General features: G+C 47.6%; 6 protein-coding genes across 6 annotated transcripts; 5 read left to right on the top strand and 1 right to left on the bottom strand.

The window, feature by feature from the left end:
- Window positions 1-786: 786 nt before the first annotated feature.
- Window positions 787-1,148, bottom strand: ATNIH1004_009565 (uncharacterized protein; the record flags this gene model as incomplete). Its single annotated transcript, XM_033574157.1, has 2 exons — window positions 787-1,007; window positions 1,082-1,148. 2 exons carry the CDS (start codon window positions 1,146-1,148, stop codon window positions 787-789), a joined length of 288 nt encoding a protein of 95 aa, XP_033422175.1.
- A 2,671-nt stretch (window positions 1,149-3,819) lies between these two features.
- Window positions 3,820-4,134, top strand: ATNIH1004_009564 (uncharacterized protein; the record flags this gene model as incomplete). The annotated part of the gene is made up of 1 exon (XM_033574156.1): window positions 3,820-4,134. One exon carries the CDS (start codon window positions 3,820-3,822, stop codon window positions 4,132-4,134), a length of 315 nt encoding a protein of 104 aa, XP_033422174.1.
- A 2,950-nt stretch (window positions 4,135-7,084) lies between these two features.
- ATNIH1004_009563 (uncharacterized protein) lies at window positions 7,085-9,160 on the top strand (the record flags this gene model as incomplete). Its single annotated transcript, XM_033574155.1, has 5 exons — window positions 7,085-7,284; window positions 7,336-7,574; window positions 7,619-7,978; window positions 8,025-8,692; window positions 8,747-9,160. 5 exons carry the CDS (start codon window positions 7,085-7,087, stop codon window positions 9,158-9,160), a joined length of 1,881 nt encoding a protein of 626 aa, XP_033422173.1.
- Window positions 9,161-10,268: 1,108 nt separating this feature from the next.
- ATNIH1004_009562 (sugar porter family MFS transporter) lies at window positions 10,269-11,952 on the top strand (the record flags this gene model as incomplete). Its single annotated transcript, XM_033574154.1, has 5 exons — window positions 10,269-10,464; window positions 10,509-11,010; window positions 11,062-11,219; window positions 11,279-11,821; window positions 11,873-11,952. 5 exons carry the CDS (start codon window positions 10,269-10,271, stop codon window positions 11,950-11,952), a joined length of 1,479 nt encoding a protein of 492 aa, XP_033422172.1.
- Window positions 11,953-12,459: 507 nt separating this feature from the next.
- ATNIH1004_009561 (uncharacterized protein) lies at window positions 12,460-13,582 on the top strand (the record flags this gene model as incomplete). The annotated part of the gene is made up of 2 exons (XM_033574153.1): window positions 12,460-12,569; window positions 13,339-13,582. The coding sequence occupies 2 exons, from the start codon at window positions 12,460-12,462 to the stop codon at window positions 13,580-13,582; spliced, it is 354 nt and encodes a 117-aa protein (XP_033422171.1).
- A 2,011-nt stretch (window positions 13,583-15,593) lies between these two features.
- Window positions 15,594-17,222, top strand: cp6 (putative carboxypeptidase S1; the record flags this gene model as incomplete). Its single annotated transcript, XM_033574152.1, has 5 exons — window positions 15,594-15,832; window positions 15,901-16,231; window positions 16,282-16,795; window positions 16,846-17,112; window positions 17,158-17,222. 5 exons carry the CDS (start codon window positions 15,594-15,596, stop codon window positions 17,220-17,222), a joined length of 1,416 nt encoding a protein of 471 aa, XP_033422170.1.
- Between the last annotated feature and the right edge of the window lie 1,146 nt (window positions 17,223-18,368).

Raw genomic sequence — 18,368 nt, 5'->3', positions numbered from 1 at the left:
GTTTACATCGTATACCTAGCCACAGGTATTAATTTTCACTATTTTTCTAATATGGCTGGCCTAGGTCTGTAACGTCCAGTTCAGAGGAATTAACTCTGCAGACATGGTCTACGATCAACAGCTGATCATGGACCAATTCGGCTCCTAGACAGCAATACAGTGGTCAGTGTCTTGGAGCAAAAGTTGTGTAGTGTATTTCATTTTGGCCAGTGAATCCAAGCATTCTGAACTAATATCGTCCGTGGTTGCACAACTAATTTCAGTTGTATCTACAGCTCGACCAGGATCAGTCTGGAGTATGCAACCTAATAGAGATGTGGTCCTGGTGTTTAGACTCTACAATAGGAGCTAGACGACGTGGACAAAGGAAGATAGTAGAAAGATACCGGGAGGAATATAGCTCATAATTGACTTCGCTCTATAACTAAAGGCTCTATCATTCAGCATGACATTCCTAAGGCTGATCGATCCTAGTTCATTTTCAAAGAGCCCATCATGGTAAGTGCTAAAAAGCAGACTACCAATTCGGGCCTCACCGCATGCATATGCAAGGGCGGATGTGAGACATGCCCTTACATGGGAGGTAGATACACGAGGTGAAGCGACGCAAATCAGACGGTGCATGGGAGGGTGAAACACTATCTTTCTACACGGCGCGCACATGCAAGGGTGGAGTTTTCCTTCCGGCACTACACTGGCGGGGACCTGCTTGTGCCGTACAGCTTTGCGCACCTGAAAGCTCAGCGGTTCCCGATTTTGAGTCAGACCTGTCTAGCAATTGACCTGTTACCGGTGTCGCCAGTCGTCGCCGACGATAGCCCAGTCTTCGTGGCCCGTGCGAGTTTCATTGACGGTGGCCTCCTGGCCTTCGGCACGTCCCATGCGATCGCAGATGGGACTTCTGTCGGGATCATTCAGAAGATCTAAGCTCACCATACGGGAAACGCAAAGACGGTCATGCCCAGTGTCCTCTCTCAGTTGCCTTTCGATGAGGATCGTGTCCGGCTCTTTCACGGAAAAAATCATTGTACTTTGTGAGCGACGAGCCCTTGGAGAATCTGTGATCGATCCTGGAACCCACCGCTGGGCTTAAAAGTGCTCGAAATGGCCGCGGCGAGACAATTACCCCAGGGTGCTGGCTGGTCCATTGCGCCCACCGTAGTAACGGCATCTGGTACTGCAATATGCATCAACCCAGGACCCTTGCCAATGGATCTATTCAACTCGCGCAATTGGATGGATGCAGCCTAGCGCAATGGCAATGAATGAACTTGTGGACTGCGGGTTCACTATGCCACTCTTCTGAACGAGAGTCAAATATGAACTACGACCCTTCTTGCTTGGGATGGCCGGATTGCGTCTATTGTTGCCCCCGACATGATGGGACTGCGATTGGAAAAAATCAAATGGCTCAAGGAGCCAACTGCATAGGGAGAAGAATTCACCTCTGGGGAGCATAGCCTGCACAATAACACGCGTGGTGTGTTTCGATGATATGGTACCATAAGGGAAATCTGGTATATATGTTTCGAAGTCGGGCTGGCATCTACACTTGGAGGCCTTAAAATTGAGTACAGGTCAGGTACGGCAGTCATTCGCTGTGTGTCATAATAAAGACCTCTACGCCCTCTATGTTAAAGATGGTGGAATCTGGTATTCCTCCGGTGACGACGGCGGAAACTGGTCAGAGAGGAAGAATTGGTTTAGGCGTGGTACAACTGTCCGATGGTGATGGTTTAGTCCACTATTTCAATGGGAATGTAGACAGATATGTCTATCATGCGGTGGATAAGGAAGATGGAGAATGGGAAGACTTGGACAGAATGCCCGTAGATTTGTCCCCCAACTTGTCTATAAGTTGGTTCATGGATCTACTTTGCCTGGAGGTCAAGAGATACCGATGGCTGACTCTGTCTCGCCAAATTCGATGGCAAAACATTGATAGATGCAGTCCGCACTGGTCACTTGGTGGTTGGGACTCCAAGCTTCACCAAAACAGCCAGCAAATTCTATATTTGTACCGACCAGTCATTGACACTAAGGATACAGTATTAAACTCTAGTGACTACATGCCAGCGGGTGGACTGCGCTGGACACGGATGAGGTGAGTATTGTCAGTGCCCCGGCATTCACGGAGTTCCAATAACTATGTTATCGAGTTCTATTAACTAGCCCAGTGAAGTGTGTTCTATATTCACTAATTTATTGGTGAAGGCGTATCCCGGAATAGTCATATCCATAGTGGTGTAATTCTATCCGGCATGGTATTCAGACCTGCTTATATCTATTTAAAACCCCTCCATCTTCCAACCAATCCAGCCGTCCAGCCAGATTCTCCCTCTTCTGTCTCTACACCATCCCCTGTTGAACCCTTGGCTAGTGCTTTAGATTTACCTTCCCACCTAAGACCTTGGCCTTTTTATCCACTAGAATTTTATTGAAACATACTGGGTGACTTACTATCATAAAATGTTCAATCCCAATGCTATCTACCTAACTCTGATAGCAGCTCAACAATGCGTCATCGCCATCGTCTTTCAAAGAGAGTTTGAGTCCGACAGTTTCGTCCAACTTCAGAAATTTTCTGAACGCTAGGCCGCATGGATATCAGGCTCATGGCGCAGACGATGCTACTCCCGTTCCTGCGGACATTCTTCAAGCACATCCTATTAAATGGGCAAGATTCCTGCTACTGCCCCATCCCACATCTCGGCGTTGAAGATTCGATTGAAATTTAAATTCCCTCGATCTGGAGTTGGTGACTAGAAAAGCTCAAAGGAGTCTATGTCACGGCTGTTTTGAAAGAGAATGCCATTTAAAGGTTGTGTCCAAGTCTCTCCTCATTCGAATTTCTTCTTCCAAGTGACATGATTGTCACCATTCGTAAACATGCCGGGCAACATCCTCCTCTAAGTCCCGATTTCCTTTCCTTACATGGTGCCATCACTCAAATCTTACATGCAAGAGGCCGTGAAGAATATATCGAGAAGCTTTCTGCGAGATCTAGGGTGCACTGGTGGATCGGGTTTTGCAAAAGATGAAAGTGCAAATATTGGAGCTACTATCTATTAGAAGCCTATCGCGTCTGTCTTCGGGTGCAAGCCCACGACAATCAGAACAGGATACGGTGCGAAAATTGTATGGCTGAACATACTGCTTCGGAGTATCAGCCATCATAATCGTCTACTGGATCCTCCAAATAGAAACATCCAACGCGGACCCGGTCTCGAGCTCGCTATGCCCCTTCAAATACAATACACCGCGGCGATGCTCCGGATTCTGAGCCAGATTCAGATCCAGCACGTAGAGGCAGGAAGCGTGGCTCTAACCAGATCACATCATCTCCATCTATGCTATGATCAACACGTCAGACGCGTTCCCGGCATATTCAGAGCGGTCGACATCAACATAATGCTCGGTTTTGTACCCAGCGATGTCTGCTTGGCCTGCAGCAAGGGGGCAAGCTGGGCGACCATTGCTCGAATGTCACGCTCCACCAGCAGGTTAGAAACAGCAATCGACACCTTATCGACGCCGAGGTTTGGTTTAACGGATTAAACTGGATGACTGCGACTGCACGCCGATGGGGGCTTGTCGGGCATCTGGTGCACCCTTCAAGATCACCTGCACTGCGTATGGGTATACTATGGTTGGTAAAGGAACTACACCTGGACTCTGGCACGAGGTGTCGCGCGAAGTATATATTTACCGTATACTTTGGCGAGCACAAGGGTCTGCAGTCCCTGTTTTCCTCGGTGCGATTGACCTGGCCAAGACCTCCTTCCTACATAGGCTAGAGAGATCCGCCACATGCTGCTCATGGCTTGGGGAGGTGAACCTATCGGCAATATGAAGCATGTTGAGGATGACGTCTCGAGGTCCAAGGAGGAGATTTGCTCTCTATGGGGGTTGTATCAGAACCCTCGGCCGTACAATATTTTGTGGAACGGCGAACTAAAACGGGCCCTAATTATTGACTTCCATTGTTCTGAATTGGATCCACGACCGGTGGAAAAGCGGCCAGTGAAAAAGCGGCCGAGTTATCGTCGAAGTTTAACCGTGGGACAGAGGCTCCGGGGCCGAAACGACTTCATGCGGTCTACAAATGATGACAATGGGGAACATAGGGATTGAAGCGGGTCGTTGACCGTGCTGGAACGATTGGCACCTAGCAAGTAAGCATGGGACAAGAGTGGAAAATAACATTGTCGCACTTAGAAAATAGTAAAATGACATAACAATGCTTTGTATGCTCGCAGGCACGCCCCTATGAGCAAGACATCATCAATAAACCGGTCAGCTATGCATTTAACGTGCTTGCTGAGTAATTTGTCTTCAATGCAGGATATATTCTGACTGCGAAACGAGTTTTTCCTGGGTCTGGAAGTTCTGCAGTAGCAATTTGGCCTCCGGCTTGGGAAATTTATGAAAGACCTTGTTGTCGAAGACCTACTGGTTCAAACAGAATGCCTGGAGAGTGTTATGACTCGGCAGGAGCTCGAAGAAATGAACCTGGGATGAGGAACTTGGCCGTCTTGTGATTTAAGGTTTCAGTAAGAATAACTTCAAGAAAACGAACCGGTGGCAGTCCCCTTAGAGTGCCAAACTATCTGCATACCTCCTTGGAGATCTCCAAGAAGATCTACCATTAATCCATCCGTAGTCAGCCCCAGTGGTTGGATCCTGTCCTTGCCTGATAGTGCACACCATGCAAGCAAGCGATCGATAAGTATACTTTGAGGTCTTGTACTCTTAAACGGAAGAAGCTCTGTGCATGATTGATCTTCTAGTCTTATGAAAGGTGCTTTAGATAGTAACGTATCATAAATTTTGGACGAAGGTACTTTAAGCCGAGGAGCTCTTGTACTTCCTGACGGCAATCTGATATAGAGGGCCGCTGGAGCTGTCCAGGTTTGCCCAGGATATCCTATAAATATTATAGCCTATTTTATACTTAATCTCATGTTCCACTGTTTTCGCATTTTACTTTCCTACGCACTCTCCTGGATAGAAATCCCAGCTATGCTATTGCCGCAGGCGGCATCATATCAAGTTTTGGACTTGTTAATGCCCTCTATTACCTTGGCCCCTTAAGAACAACGTTTGAGTACTAGTTTAAAGCATCTTATCTACTCATATTTCCTTCATCGTTTTCAGCTTATTAGTCCTTGGACTCACGCTGGAGTCATCCTTTATGTAGTGTACCTAGCTGTGAATCTACTTTGTCTACTTTTAACTCGACTTCTCATGGTGGTAGTCAAGCGGGGGACTTGTCTCTTACTAACATGACGTTCTCTTCCTGGCTTTGTGTATGGTCCTCCTTGCGGATATTCTTTGTGTTTCTATTCGGACGTGCTGTATAATACACCGTTCTGAGGGTTGGATGAGTGTACTTCTTCTCACCATCCATATTGTTGTTGCGATTTTAGTCCATTGAACCCCTTTTCCTGTCAAGAATTTCGATAATATTTATACCATTATTGTTAGTAGTGCTCCCCAGAACGTGAATATGAGCCAACGGGAAGTAGGGCTCATCTTCGGTTGTATTGCTTATGCTCTTCTCGCTCCAGTTCTTTCGCCGCCTGGTATATGAATACTTTCTACGAGCTTACCAAGGGTTGGCAACACTACTATTTTACGCAATATGACTTCATCTATCCGCTTGTTGCCGAGGTTTCGTCTCTACGTCTCTCTCTCTTGGATCACTTGGGCTAAGATTATCTATTCAGATTCTACTTTTCTGCTACTGGAATGCTCTCATAATGTCTTGAGGCCCCCTCACGCATACACCCACTAGGACCACATTGCCGAGAACAAAGAAGAGCGTAAGATAAAGGGGGAGGAGCAGAAGGCCATGGTTCGTATTATGCTGCTGTGCCCGATGAGGGTGGATGCTGGTCAATACATCTATGTGGATGCCGACCGTAAATCTATTTTCGTGGGTCCAGACTCATCCATTCACTGTCACACTGTGGTCCCGAGGAAAACAAAAAACTCTAGACCTCTACATGAAAGCTCGGCATGGGTGACAGCCACCCTACTAGACCGTGCGTAAGCAGCTCCGGGTGATCGGTTTCATTCACAGCATTCGTCACTGGGCTACATAGGCCCAACGAACCTACCAGTCGAACCGCTGATTGCTAGTGACTCTGGCATCGCTGCAGCGTTGCCGTACGTAAAATAGCTTATATATAGCTATAATATGTTGGTAGATCATACATGACGTGTGCATCTAGTCTGGCAACTGCACATCCTCAGTAGGTATGCTCCGTGTACAATATTAGATGTACCGACTTTTCAGATAAGGCTATCCCTTTAGAATCTTCTATTAATAGCTTGCTGAAGGATGATATCTTAATTAGAGGCTATATATATAAACTTCCATCGCTACTTTGAAGACTGAGCAGATAAGCTTGCTAGATCCTCACAATTTCTATCTAGGTTGAATTTGGAGAAGCAGCGAGATTGGGGAACCATGACCGTGCGTTTGTGTATAAAGGCTTAGCTAAGTACCAGGAAATCATACAGGCAGAGATATTAGGTGAATTTATCAAGATATTATCCAGTACCGAAGAACACTGAGGCCACTTGCTTGTAATGTGTGAGTCAATTAGTCCAGGGAATGACATCAGCTGACTTTTAACGTATCAGTGTTAGACAAAAATGCGCGATTGTAGGATATATTGTACAGGGGATTTTGTAAGACAGGGTTACTAGGTCGGAGCTTGAATTTCAACCCAACTAGATATAGGGGCCATCTGTAGGAATAAGGGCTGGAAGAATACCTTAGTGCAATCGAATCAATTGTCGAGCAAATATCTCATCCCCCGTATAACGAGGCTGGACTAATTAGTGGTAGACACGTCTATATAAACAGGTAGGAGGCAGATCTTTACTATATTTAGTATATTAGTCAAACCTGTGTTAATGAGGGTTCCCGATTAGGCTTAATTACCTGTGTAATTACGCCCTTAGATGGGTGACTAAGAGATGGCATGTGACCATATTGAATACAGCAACGCGTCAAATGTTCCCAATTAGGAATCCAGTCATGTCCCTTTCTCACACACCATCGCCTTCAACCATGTCGGGAAAGAAGTCCAAGGCGTCCACGCAGCCACAGGATGCAGGCGCCAATAAGCCGCCGAAGTTAAAAAAGGATCTTCGCAAAGATATGCGTGAGATGTATCAGGCTACACAGCGTATTGATAAGGACGAGCTGATAAGCAAATATTTGGCGCTGTATCCTGGTAAAAAGGACTATATTAACATCGTGGTCAATGGGTATGTGCCTGCTGCGTTCCTTGTCCTTGACGATTTCTAATTCCCCCCTAGCTATACTACGTCTCTGGAGACACGGAAAGGTCCTTCACAACAACCATCGATCGGCGTTAGCCTGCCCGCGAAGAATGGGTCTCCGACGCCTCCTGTCAAGGAACACCCGGAGGAGAAACAGCCTAGACCAGTGACCCAGCAGCAAAAACCATCTTCATGGCAACCAGAGCCTGCTGTTGAACCTTTTAAGCCCAGGATTGATCTCGAGCAGACAAAGCCCAACAATGCGGTTCTACAGGGTATGTCGCCTTTGGAAATCTAGATTAGCAATTAACAACTTCAGAATTCAAGGAGCACCTCGACTTGAATCAGAATGGCCGGCACATCAAATTTCCCATCCGTGGTGGACCGTCGACTGTGCCGCCTTTGGAGAACCAGATGCAATTTATGAGTCTCACTGCACCGGATGACAATTCCGCTAACAGCTCGTCCAACGTCCCGGAGGAGGCAGTTCTGCTATCGCCTTCCGTTGAGCGTGTGGGACATAGTATGCCGTCTCAATTTGCCCTTCTTGGCCAGCTGCGAACGCCGCAGTCGGGAGTTTCAGACCCTCGAGTCATGCTCAACACGAACATCCCCTTCTCGGCGTTTATTTGCGGACTCCAGGGCAGCGGAAAGTCGCACACGACGTCATGTATAATTGGTAAGATTGGCGACTAGGAGTGATGCGGAGCTAACAGATGTCGTAGAAAATTGCTCAATGACGTTTCCTGCGCTAGGGACTCTAAAGAAACCACTGTCCACCTTGGTCCTGCACTACAATGAATACAGCTCTAATCTGAGTTCACAACCTAGCGAAACCGTTTTTCTTTCCTCCGTCATGACACAGTACAGATTGAAGTACAAACCAATTCCAGTCCGGGTGCTAGTTTCGCCATCCAACTTCTACAACCTGCAGAGAATGTATTCCCAGATCCCGAACGTGGAGGTTCGACCGTTTCGCTTACAACCTCACCATCTCAGCATCAGCATGATGCTATCCCTCATGTCTCTGGGGAAGAACGATTCCATGCCTCTATACATGGGACAGTTGACCAAGATCTTGCGGGAAATGGCAATGGAGAACGAAGGAGCGTTCAACTACTCTGATTTCCGCACGCGTCTGAATGGACTGCGTCTCGATCGAGCCCAGACCCCTTTTCTCGAGCAACGATTAGGCTTACTGGACTCGTTCCTCGACCTGCACGGGCAGACGAGCGAGGATTATTTTATCGAGGACGGAGTGACTATCCTTGACTTGTCGTGCCCGTTCATGGACCAGAGTACAACCTGCATTCTTTTCCGGATTGCAATCAACCTGTTCCTGCATGGCCATCCGTCCAGAGGCAAGATGATCGTCGCAGACGAAGCACACAAGGTATGTCCTCCTACAGCTACGCAATCCAGCGATTTAACAAACCAAAACGAATAGTATATGACCGACACCCCCGCTGCAAAAGAACTCACCGAGGCCTTTCTCAACATCATCCGTCAGCAACGCCACCTCGGTGTCCGAACCATAATATCCACGCAAGAACCTACTATCTCACCGCGACTGATCGATCTCTGCTCCATCACCATCATCCACCGCTTCTCCAGTCCTGAATGGTACAAGACCATCAAGAAACACGTCACCATCGAGGATACGCAAGGCGTCTCGGACGAGCGAGAGGGACTGTATCAGATTTCGAGCCTTCGCACTGGCGAGGCCCTGGTGTTTGCACCGTCGGCGTACCTGCTTTATGATAACCAGAGTATGATAAATACGCGACATGCTACTTTCAAGATGATGATGAGAAAAAGGGTTACTTGGGATGGAGGACGGACAATAGCTTGTATTCGCTGATTGTCGGTCTGTCCGTCGGATGAGAATGTGGCCAGTTGATTAGACTGGTTAGTTATGATGCTTGGTGTTTCTACAAGGTACCTTACGGAAATTAGACAAAAGTTGGATGATAGATCGATATGCCGTCTGTTTCAATACAGTGTCTACGATGTACAGGTTAATATTTATGAACAATATGGATCTTAACTGCTATGGATTTTTGACAAATCTTCAAACTATATGGGGATACATAGTAGTGCTCTGTGGTCGGACAAGATGTGAGACGTAGACCGAATTATTCAGGGACATGATCACTATCTTTGACGGGTCTTGGTTTACTTTTTATCCTCATCATCTTCATGATTTACCCTACTCCTTATCTTTTTTTTCTAGTTCAAAATTGATATTAAAGCTGCTGTTGGGTCAAGCTTTATGCAGGGTAGTTACCGCGAAATCCGGACATAAATGATCTAAACATAGGGAGAAACTAATATAATTAATACAGAGGGAATCAATCCCATATATTTGACATGGATATTAAATGCACCTGGATTCCCATTCTTTGAAAGATGCATAGGAGTCACTATGTCACAGCAAACAAAGCTCACTCATATTATCAATTATTCTCATTGGCTGGAACTCGATAGACAATAGAAGCATATTATTGAGGGGAGATGGTATTACTATAGTTATGTAGAACTTTCTATGACGACGCTGCTATCCCGTAAGCTTGCGCTTGTATCCAGCTACCCGCAATAAGTGCGTCCCCGAGCTGTCTTGCGAGTCAAAAGGCAACATTCGTGTTGGGATCGTCCAGACGGGAAATACCTTTGATCCAGCTCCCAATCCGGATAAATTGAGGCAGGAGGACAAATCATCTTGCAGAACAGGCTGGCAATTGAACCGCATGACGAGCGATCAACACCGTGAACAGGGGTCTGGTGAGCGGGGCAGATGCATAGCACAGTGGTGAGGTGGATTACCCCAGACTTTCCCATGCCCTTATTTAGGGGGATGTGATTATCTTGTGTCTCGATGCTGTTCATGCAGCTGACGTGCCCCACAACTGCAGAGAAGATTGCAAGATATCGTCTTGGTCACCAGAACTCCTTGCTAGTGCACTGCCGTCATGGGCAAAACGTTAGGTCTGGTAAGGGCCATTTACATGGTTTCCATCTGCTGCGTGGGATCATTCCTTTTTGCATACGACACTGGCATTATCGGGGGCATCCTCACCTTGGAGTCGTTTCAGAACTCCTTCCACTATGACAAGGCACAGAAGTCGACCATCAACTCCAATTCCAACAGCCTTCTGCAGGCCGGAGGTACGTGGGATCATTAGTTTTGGTGTCTGTAGCTGATCGCATAGCCTTCTTCTCCTGCTTCTTTGTCTGGCCGTTTACTGCGCGATACGGTCGACGGTGGTCGATCGCGCTCGCGTCGCTGATTTTCTGCATCGGCGCCATCATCCAGGTCATCCCGACGCATTCAATCGCTGCGTTCTACGTGGCACGCGTGATCAGTGGTATTGGAGTGGGCATGGCCACGGTGATAGTCCCCATGTTCAGTGCCGAGATGGCACCCAAGGAGATCCGAGGCCAGCTGGGTAGTCTCTTTCAGTTTTTCTTCACCTTGGGGGTTATGACATCCTACTGGATCGATTATGCAGTGAAGAAGCATGTTCCGACCAGCGACCGACAGTGGCAAATTCCCATCGGGCTGCAGCTTGTTCCTGGTGGGATTCTGGGTACTGGTATGCTGTTTCTGAAGGAGAGTGTGCGGTGGCTGGCCAAACAGGGCCGACATGATGAGGCGATGCGGTCGTTGATTTGGATCCGTGGGGGACAAGAAACAGAGGAGATCCACGCAGAGTAAGCTATGGCATCAGCATCAAATGCCAAAAGCCCTGCTAATGCATTCAGGATGGCGGAGATTTTGAATGGAATCGAAGCGGAGAATCAGGCCACCGAAGGAGTGTCGTGGAAGGAGCTACGACAGCCTACTAATCGATATCGCATGTTCATCACCGTCACGATCCAGATTGGAGTCCAATTAACCGGCAATACATCTCTTGCGTACTGTAGGGGTTCCTATTCAATCAATCTTCATACCTAATCGTCTAGCTAATCGCTCATCTAGATGCGCCTCAAATCTTCCAAGCCGTGGGTGCAGGACAGGACAGTCTTCTGATCAGTGGATTCTTCGGCGTTGTTAAAGTCGTCGCATGCTTCATATTTGTCGTTTTCCTAGTTGAAAGAATCGGTCGAAAATGGTCCCTTATTCTGGGTGCCTTTCTGATGGGCGCGTTGATGCTAATCGTCGCTCTTCTCTCCAAGACGTTCCCTCCCGAGCCCAACGCCACCAGCATCTCCAGCCCCGGAATTGCATCCATTGCGATGGTCTACCTTGAGGCTATGGCATATAACATGTCATGGGGACCGATTCCGTGGCTGTATATGAGCGAGATCTTCCCCACTCGTATTCGGGAAATGGGTATTGCAGTGGGCACGGCGACGCAGTGGCTGTTCAACTTTGTCTTTTCGCAGGCAACGCCGCACGCCGTAGATAACATGGGGTGGAGGACATTTCTGATGTTTTGTATTTTTAACTGGGCGCTGGTGGTCTACTCCTGGATCTTCATCAAGGAAACGACCGGCAAATCCTTGGAGGAGATGGAACAGGGTGAGTGTATTTTCCATTTCCCAAGGATATCAAGGTTGCTAATGGACACAGTGTTCCAATCGAAGGTGGTGCTCTTCCACAAGGACGTTCCTCATGAGGAGAACATAGAGACAGCGCATGAGCGAGAATGAGGGGTGCATACTTAGTTGATTTGCTTGGACATATGACACATCAATGAGCAATAAACACTCCCTGAACCCTGCCAGGCCACTACATAGTTTGCATGCCTATTTGACAGGTTTAACAGGCCCCACATATCAACGGCCATTAGTATTCTAATAATTCTCTTATTACGTTGCCCACTACAATAGTTGTCTAGAGGAGTTTCTTATATAGCCGGGTCTTCCCGGTCGTTTCTCAATGCGCCTTTAGTACTCGCTGACTCTGAATGAACTTTTACCAGTATGGCACAGGATTTGCATAAATCAGCAGATAATAGGCAGGGCCCTATTATAGTGGTAAGTCGATAGATAAATCAACTGTCGTCCCTGACACTGCCGACATGGTCCGAACCTGTCGACGCCAAATATGAAGATGATTCACAATCGTACGTCATGAACATACCTTGCCTCTCTTCAAACATCTAATGTCTCCAAGCTACTTGACACGGAGTAGTATCACAAACTACTATGTTGAAAATGGCGGACGATACCATGCATTTCACGCGTGATCTTACTGGTATGAAACGGGTCCAGATGTACACATATACTGACAATGGAGGAGCCCAAATGACGAACAGCAATGGAAAGTATGAACATAGAGTATGTATCTACAGCCTCACAGAACAGCTCAAAATTACTAAGTCCCATTCAGACATTATGTACTCAGCATCCTCCTTGAGAGAAAGCTTTACCTTGCGCCGATCACCGAAACCCCGACAGGGGGTTGTTGGGAGGACTGCGTGAATCAAAGAATTGTGTGGTGAAAATGATTTGGGGCGAAGAGGCGTCCAAGACTTGAAGTTATTAATATGAAATTTAGGTGGCATATTGTAGGAAATGAAATCCTTTGGGGCATATTTTGGTGGAGAGGTGACTGAGATATGGGGACGGGAACGGGGTAAGGGAGAGGGAGGCAAATAGAAAGGAAGTTTGTAGGTAGTGAGGGAAAAAATTACTAGATTACAATACTGTGACCTTTGCAGGTTCGGTTAGCCTCCTTATACTTACTATTAGTAAATCGACTTCATAAGTCCATCTTTCACGTCGGAAGGAACAGTGAGGTGAAATCCTCCTATCTTCAAATCTCTCTAGAGACTGCTGACATGTCCACATCCACATAAAGTGTCGCCTAAACACTGGAATCGAGTGTTTTGTGCCATTCGCATCCCGTTGTTGCCTCCAAGCCTCGCACGTGAAACATTCTGACGAGCAGACATACACTGACATAAAAGAAATACAGCAGTTTCACTATTGGCTGGTAAACAAGACCGGAACCTAGAAGGAAATTGAGACATTCCCACGGTGACAATGTGATCATATCTACCCTCCAGACAAGGCGCATTGCGATAATTGCAGAGTAAGACTTGCACCCGGTCCTGCAGACCAGCAACTTGGATTCGCTGTTCGGTTAGGACTTTCTGCTCCTCAGAGAGAGCTAGTCCTGTCGCTTGACATCCTGTTTGCCGTGCTGCTTCCATGCTCAGATCTCCCCAGCCACAATATCCAGGAGATGATGCGTCGAGGTAATGCGCGCTTTCTTGAGAATGTGATCTACTTTGCAGCGCTGCGCGAACTCAAGGGATTCAGTCAGATCGCCTGACCAATGCGCACAGGAGTATTTCATATCCGGTGACAAGAATCGCGAGAATAGCCGTTGGATGTGTCATAATGCGAGGACATGTTCGATCGAGCGGCCTCGATGTTGTTCTTTGGCCTCCACCATCTTGCGACACGGGGAATGAGTTGAAGAGAAATGCACTGGCGCCTATTGTGCTAGGAATCGGCTATACAACTGCTCTGTTAATGTGCTGCTCACATGGGTCACCTACATCGAAGATTACTCTCAAGTCATCGCAGTCTATTCCCTGGAATATCTATGCTTCCGCAAATCCCTAGTTCAGCCAGGGTGGATGTCATAAATCGGGGGGGCAGCTGGGTTTTCTGCGCAGACCAGGTCAAAACCTGTCAGAATTCTCCTCCAGAAATTGGGCATGGTTGACGTAAATATTGGCTACATCCGACCTTTTCCTGGACGGATCTTCATACTTCTTCGTAGCCATTTTGCGGGAAACGACCCTCACTGGTGCAGAGGTTCTGCAGGGATTGTTGCGTGAACTGTAGCGCGTACCACTGAGTGGATGGCATTCTTGATCCATTCTCAGATTATGAGATGAAGTGAAGAGAATGATAAATTGTTAAACTTATGCAACCTTTGGGGAAGCAATGATTTATGGACAATGTCTTCTAGCCCTGCCCCGGACTCTAGCCGCTCACCGGTGCGTGTATTAAGTACTCCGTACAGCACTGTGAGTCAGTACATGTCGATCACAGCTCATTTCTCTACACGGACTTGCTGAACGAGAAATTGCTTTTTCCAATTATTAAGTATCTGCAACATTCACAGTCATTTTCTCTCTCGAGGACCTGGCATGCCTGATGTGCAGGTCCCGCTTGGCATAGACTCTACGAAGTACCAAGGTTGAACTTGTTAGTCCTGTTTAGTCCTTGATGGCTTTTTCGAATCTTTCCTAGTCGAGTCATATTTGCACTCTCGAGATATTCTCTATTTCTATTAGGTCGGTCGAAATGCGAACGAACTGGGCCTATGTTCCGTGAAACATCCCTGCCTTATTTACCCAGACGTCGTGCTTGGAACCTGACGAGGCAATCGGTTGATGATATGGAAATATATGGACCCGAGCGCCGAGCGACTAGGCACCCTGCAAGGTACTTCCCCTGAAGATCAATAGAAAAAGAGCGTGCGTTCATGAGTGCGCTCATCAGACAGTATTCAGGGCAATATAGATACTACCAAATACAGTCCTTAGTAGGCAACATGCGTGTAGCTGGTATAGTGTTATTCTGCACACTTTCCCCTAAATAATATGGTGATCATATCGAGATTGCTTCAGTTGATGCTAAGATTATGCACGAAACCGAGCAATCAATACCTTGCACGTTCAGCTATTCAAAATGGTGGCCTTGTTCTCAGCTGGAATTATCGACTTCGCGTCCTCGTAGGATCGGAAAGGGTTGGAGTCATCCCCACTCGATCAGAAGATCTGCAGATCAGCCCATGTATTCCATGAAAGTCCAGATGAGCCATAAGGATCAGCGATGAGATGATACGGACCCCAACTGATTCCGACGGGGATCTTCAGGCACTTACGACAGCGGCTGGTCCAGGTTGGCGATCGTCGCCACGATAGGCCCAGTGATCGTGCCGCGTTGGTTCCTTTCGGGCCAAACTAGAGTGAGCGATGTAACGCTGGCCACGATGCTGCTCCATTTGGTCTCCACCATGTTTCAATGAAGCTTCAGGGCAAACAGCTGCAACCATGCTGATTTGCGCGTCGCTCACGATGCCAAGGGGCGTGTGTCAAAGAACAAGAGCGCACAAAGCCTGTCAAGAATACAACCCCTTCAATAAGATCTATCTATAGCACCTCCATTATTACTCCGGTCGGCTTCCCGGTGGACAGTCCTGCGTGGAAGGATGCTGGCAGATTCCTTGGCTGCCACATGTATGTACTTAAGCAGAAGTATCGTCTCAGAAGAGCTCATTTTCCCATTGAGTCTATGGGAGCGATCAATTGATCACCATCATCAGTATGCGACTTCTCAGTTTGGCGTGGCTTCTTCCGGTGGCATTTGCTGCTCCGGATAGGGCGCGGTCCAATATCGCGACCACCGTGAAGAGAGACGGCATCACCTACAATGTCTTCCATCACCGCGCGACCGGCGCAACACTCGAGTTCGTCAAGAACTCGGGCATCTGCGAGACGACTCCTGGGGTGAACCAGTACTCAGGATATCTTTCGGTCGGCGAGAACATGAACATGTGGTTCTGGTAAGGCCACCCCCGCCGTCGTTCCGACACTTCCCTAATCATCACACATCTCATTGCTCTGTCGCAAGGTTCTTCGAGTCTCGCAACGATCCCAAAAATGCCCCCCTGGCGGCCTGGTTCAACGGCGGTCCCGGGTGCTCGTCGATGATCGGACTATTCCAGGAACATGGACCCTGCAAATTCAAGGAGGGCGAGTCGAAGCCGTCGCTGAACCCACACAGCTGGAACAACTTTGCGAACATGATCTACATTGACCAGCCCATCGGGGTTGGGTTCTCCTACGGAACCAACAACGTCACCAGCACCGTGACGGCCGCTCCCTACGTCTGGAAGTTGCTGCAGGCTTTCTATGACAAATTCCCCGAGTATGAGAACCGAGACTTTGGCCTCTTCACCGAGGTAGGTAGCTATAATCCCCATGATTTGGTCTTTTTCATTGACAGCCCCAGTCCTACGGCGGACACTACGGGCCAGAGTTTGCCTCCTACATCCAGGACCAAAACAAGGCGATCGACAACGGATCTCTCAAGGCACAGAAGATCAATTTGGTAGCACTGGGCATCAATAATGGTTGGTTCGACACGAGCATCCAGGAACAGTCCTACATAGACTTCGCCTCCAACAACAGCTATCGCCCGCTGATCTCCGAGAGGCAGCGAGATGGCTACCTGAAGACCCTGAAGGATGCCTGTCTACCCGCGGTCGATAAATGCACCAAGACTGGTACCAACGCCGCCTGCCGCGAAGCCTCGAACACCTGCTACTCAGCCGTCGAGGGTCCCATCCAGGAAGCTGCCGACTTCGATGTATACGACGTACGCCAGCCTCGCAATGACCCCTACCCACCCTCGACCTACAGCGACTACCTTGCTGATGCGGAGGTCAAGAAGGCCATTGGAGCGCGCGCCAAATACCAGGAGTGTGCCAATGGACCGGGCCAGAAATTCTCGGCCACAGGTGACAGTAAGTAGTTGCTGGTATTGCTGGTCATGGAAACCCCGCTAACGGAGTAGATCCTCGATCATTCTTGCCCGCCCTCACGGAAGTGGTCAAGTCTGGCATTTCGGTGTTGGTCTGGGCCGGTGACGCCGACTGGATTTGCAACTGGATGGGCAACTACGACGTGGCCAATGCCGTGGAGTTCGACGGACAGAAGGAATTCCAGGGCAAGTCGTTGGAGCCGTACAAGGTGGACGGCAAGGAGAAAGGCCAGTTCAAGACGGTCGACAACTTGTCTTTCCTGCGTGTGTACGGGGCTGGGCATGAGGTGCCTTATTATCGTGAGTGCAGTCGTCCCTTTTGATTGCCAGCTGCTAATTGATTAGAACCGGAAATCTCGTTCCAGGCATTCAAGCAGACGCTGCAGAAGAAGCCTATTTCTTCTACGTAGGTAGTGGTTGCGATCATCGACAGACAGAGAGATTACCCATAGATTGTAATAAATATCTATACTACTAGACTTACGGTCAATTTATACAACGGCATTATTTTTCTGTACATTCGGTGACTGAGATTATTATATAGAGGAAGTAGTAGATTCTAGATTCCTTTTATGGATTTTCCAGTGTTATCCGCCAGAGCACTAGAGTGGTTAAAAGACTTGGATTATTGTAAGATTGATCACACAATATATGGAAAGAATGGATATGTTGAACTTTACATTCATTGAAAGATACGAGAAACCTTGAACAGCTGGGTAGATATACCAGTACTACGCACAAATTGACACAGCACTACTTTTTGTGGTGTAATAGTGGTATTTCTGAGAAACAACGCTAGGAAAGAACCTCCGCAGCTTCGGCTCATTGCTTTGATCTCCCTTGCAGATGCACATCTAAATCTCCTGGGCACAAAATACACTTCCGGCTCTATTATCGATACCAATTTCCCAAAAGTCATGAACGTCATGATCCAAAGCAGTGTCTAGTGATACCGAACATTTCATATCTCTATTCCATATTGTTATTACCTAATATCCCCAAGCGCATGGAATTGATGGTATTCCAAACATACATATACAGCTTGCATTCAACGATTGTATTGCCGAACCGGGCGGAAGATGCAGCGTGAAATCTAATCCGATCCCGTGGAATGTCAGCCCTCAAAAGTCGTGTAAGTTGTAGCTTTACCTTGTTGTATTCGCATACAGGTCACCTGGGAAATCAATGCACTTTTCTAACTTGGTGATATCTCTGCGTTGGCCTCGATAGAAAGGTTCCGTGTAGAATGTCACCTAATTCAGTCAGTCGTGGGTATTGCTGCTGTGTGTACATGGAAGATGACAGGTTCAGAGTAGAGTAACCACTCACGTAGACTTTGTTGGTTGGATGAGATTCCGGTGGAACTAGAATCGGTGTGCTTGCAGATGTGCTTAATGCCATTGCTGCAACCAGAAATATTTTAAGGTATTGCATTGTTGCTAGTGTAATAGAAAGTGGCTAATAAAAAAGTATAAGACGAAAGTCGGCGCTTCAAGAATTCTGGGTGAGAAACAGTTTGTTCTGTCAAGCAGAGGGGAGGTATTTATAACTTCATA

The sequence above is a fragment of the Aspergillus tanneri genome, assembly GCF_003426965.1.
Source record: "Aspergillus tanneri strain NIH1004 chromosome Unknown AapTan_5_pilon_pilon_pilon, whole genome shotgun sequence".
In the NCBI taxonomy this organism is placed as follows: domain Eukaryota; kingdom Fungi; phylum Ascomycota; class Eurotiomycetes; order Eurotiales; family Aspergillaceae; genus Aspergillus; species Aspergillus tanneri.
This window is presented reverse-complemented; position numbering and strand designations above follow the sequence as displayed.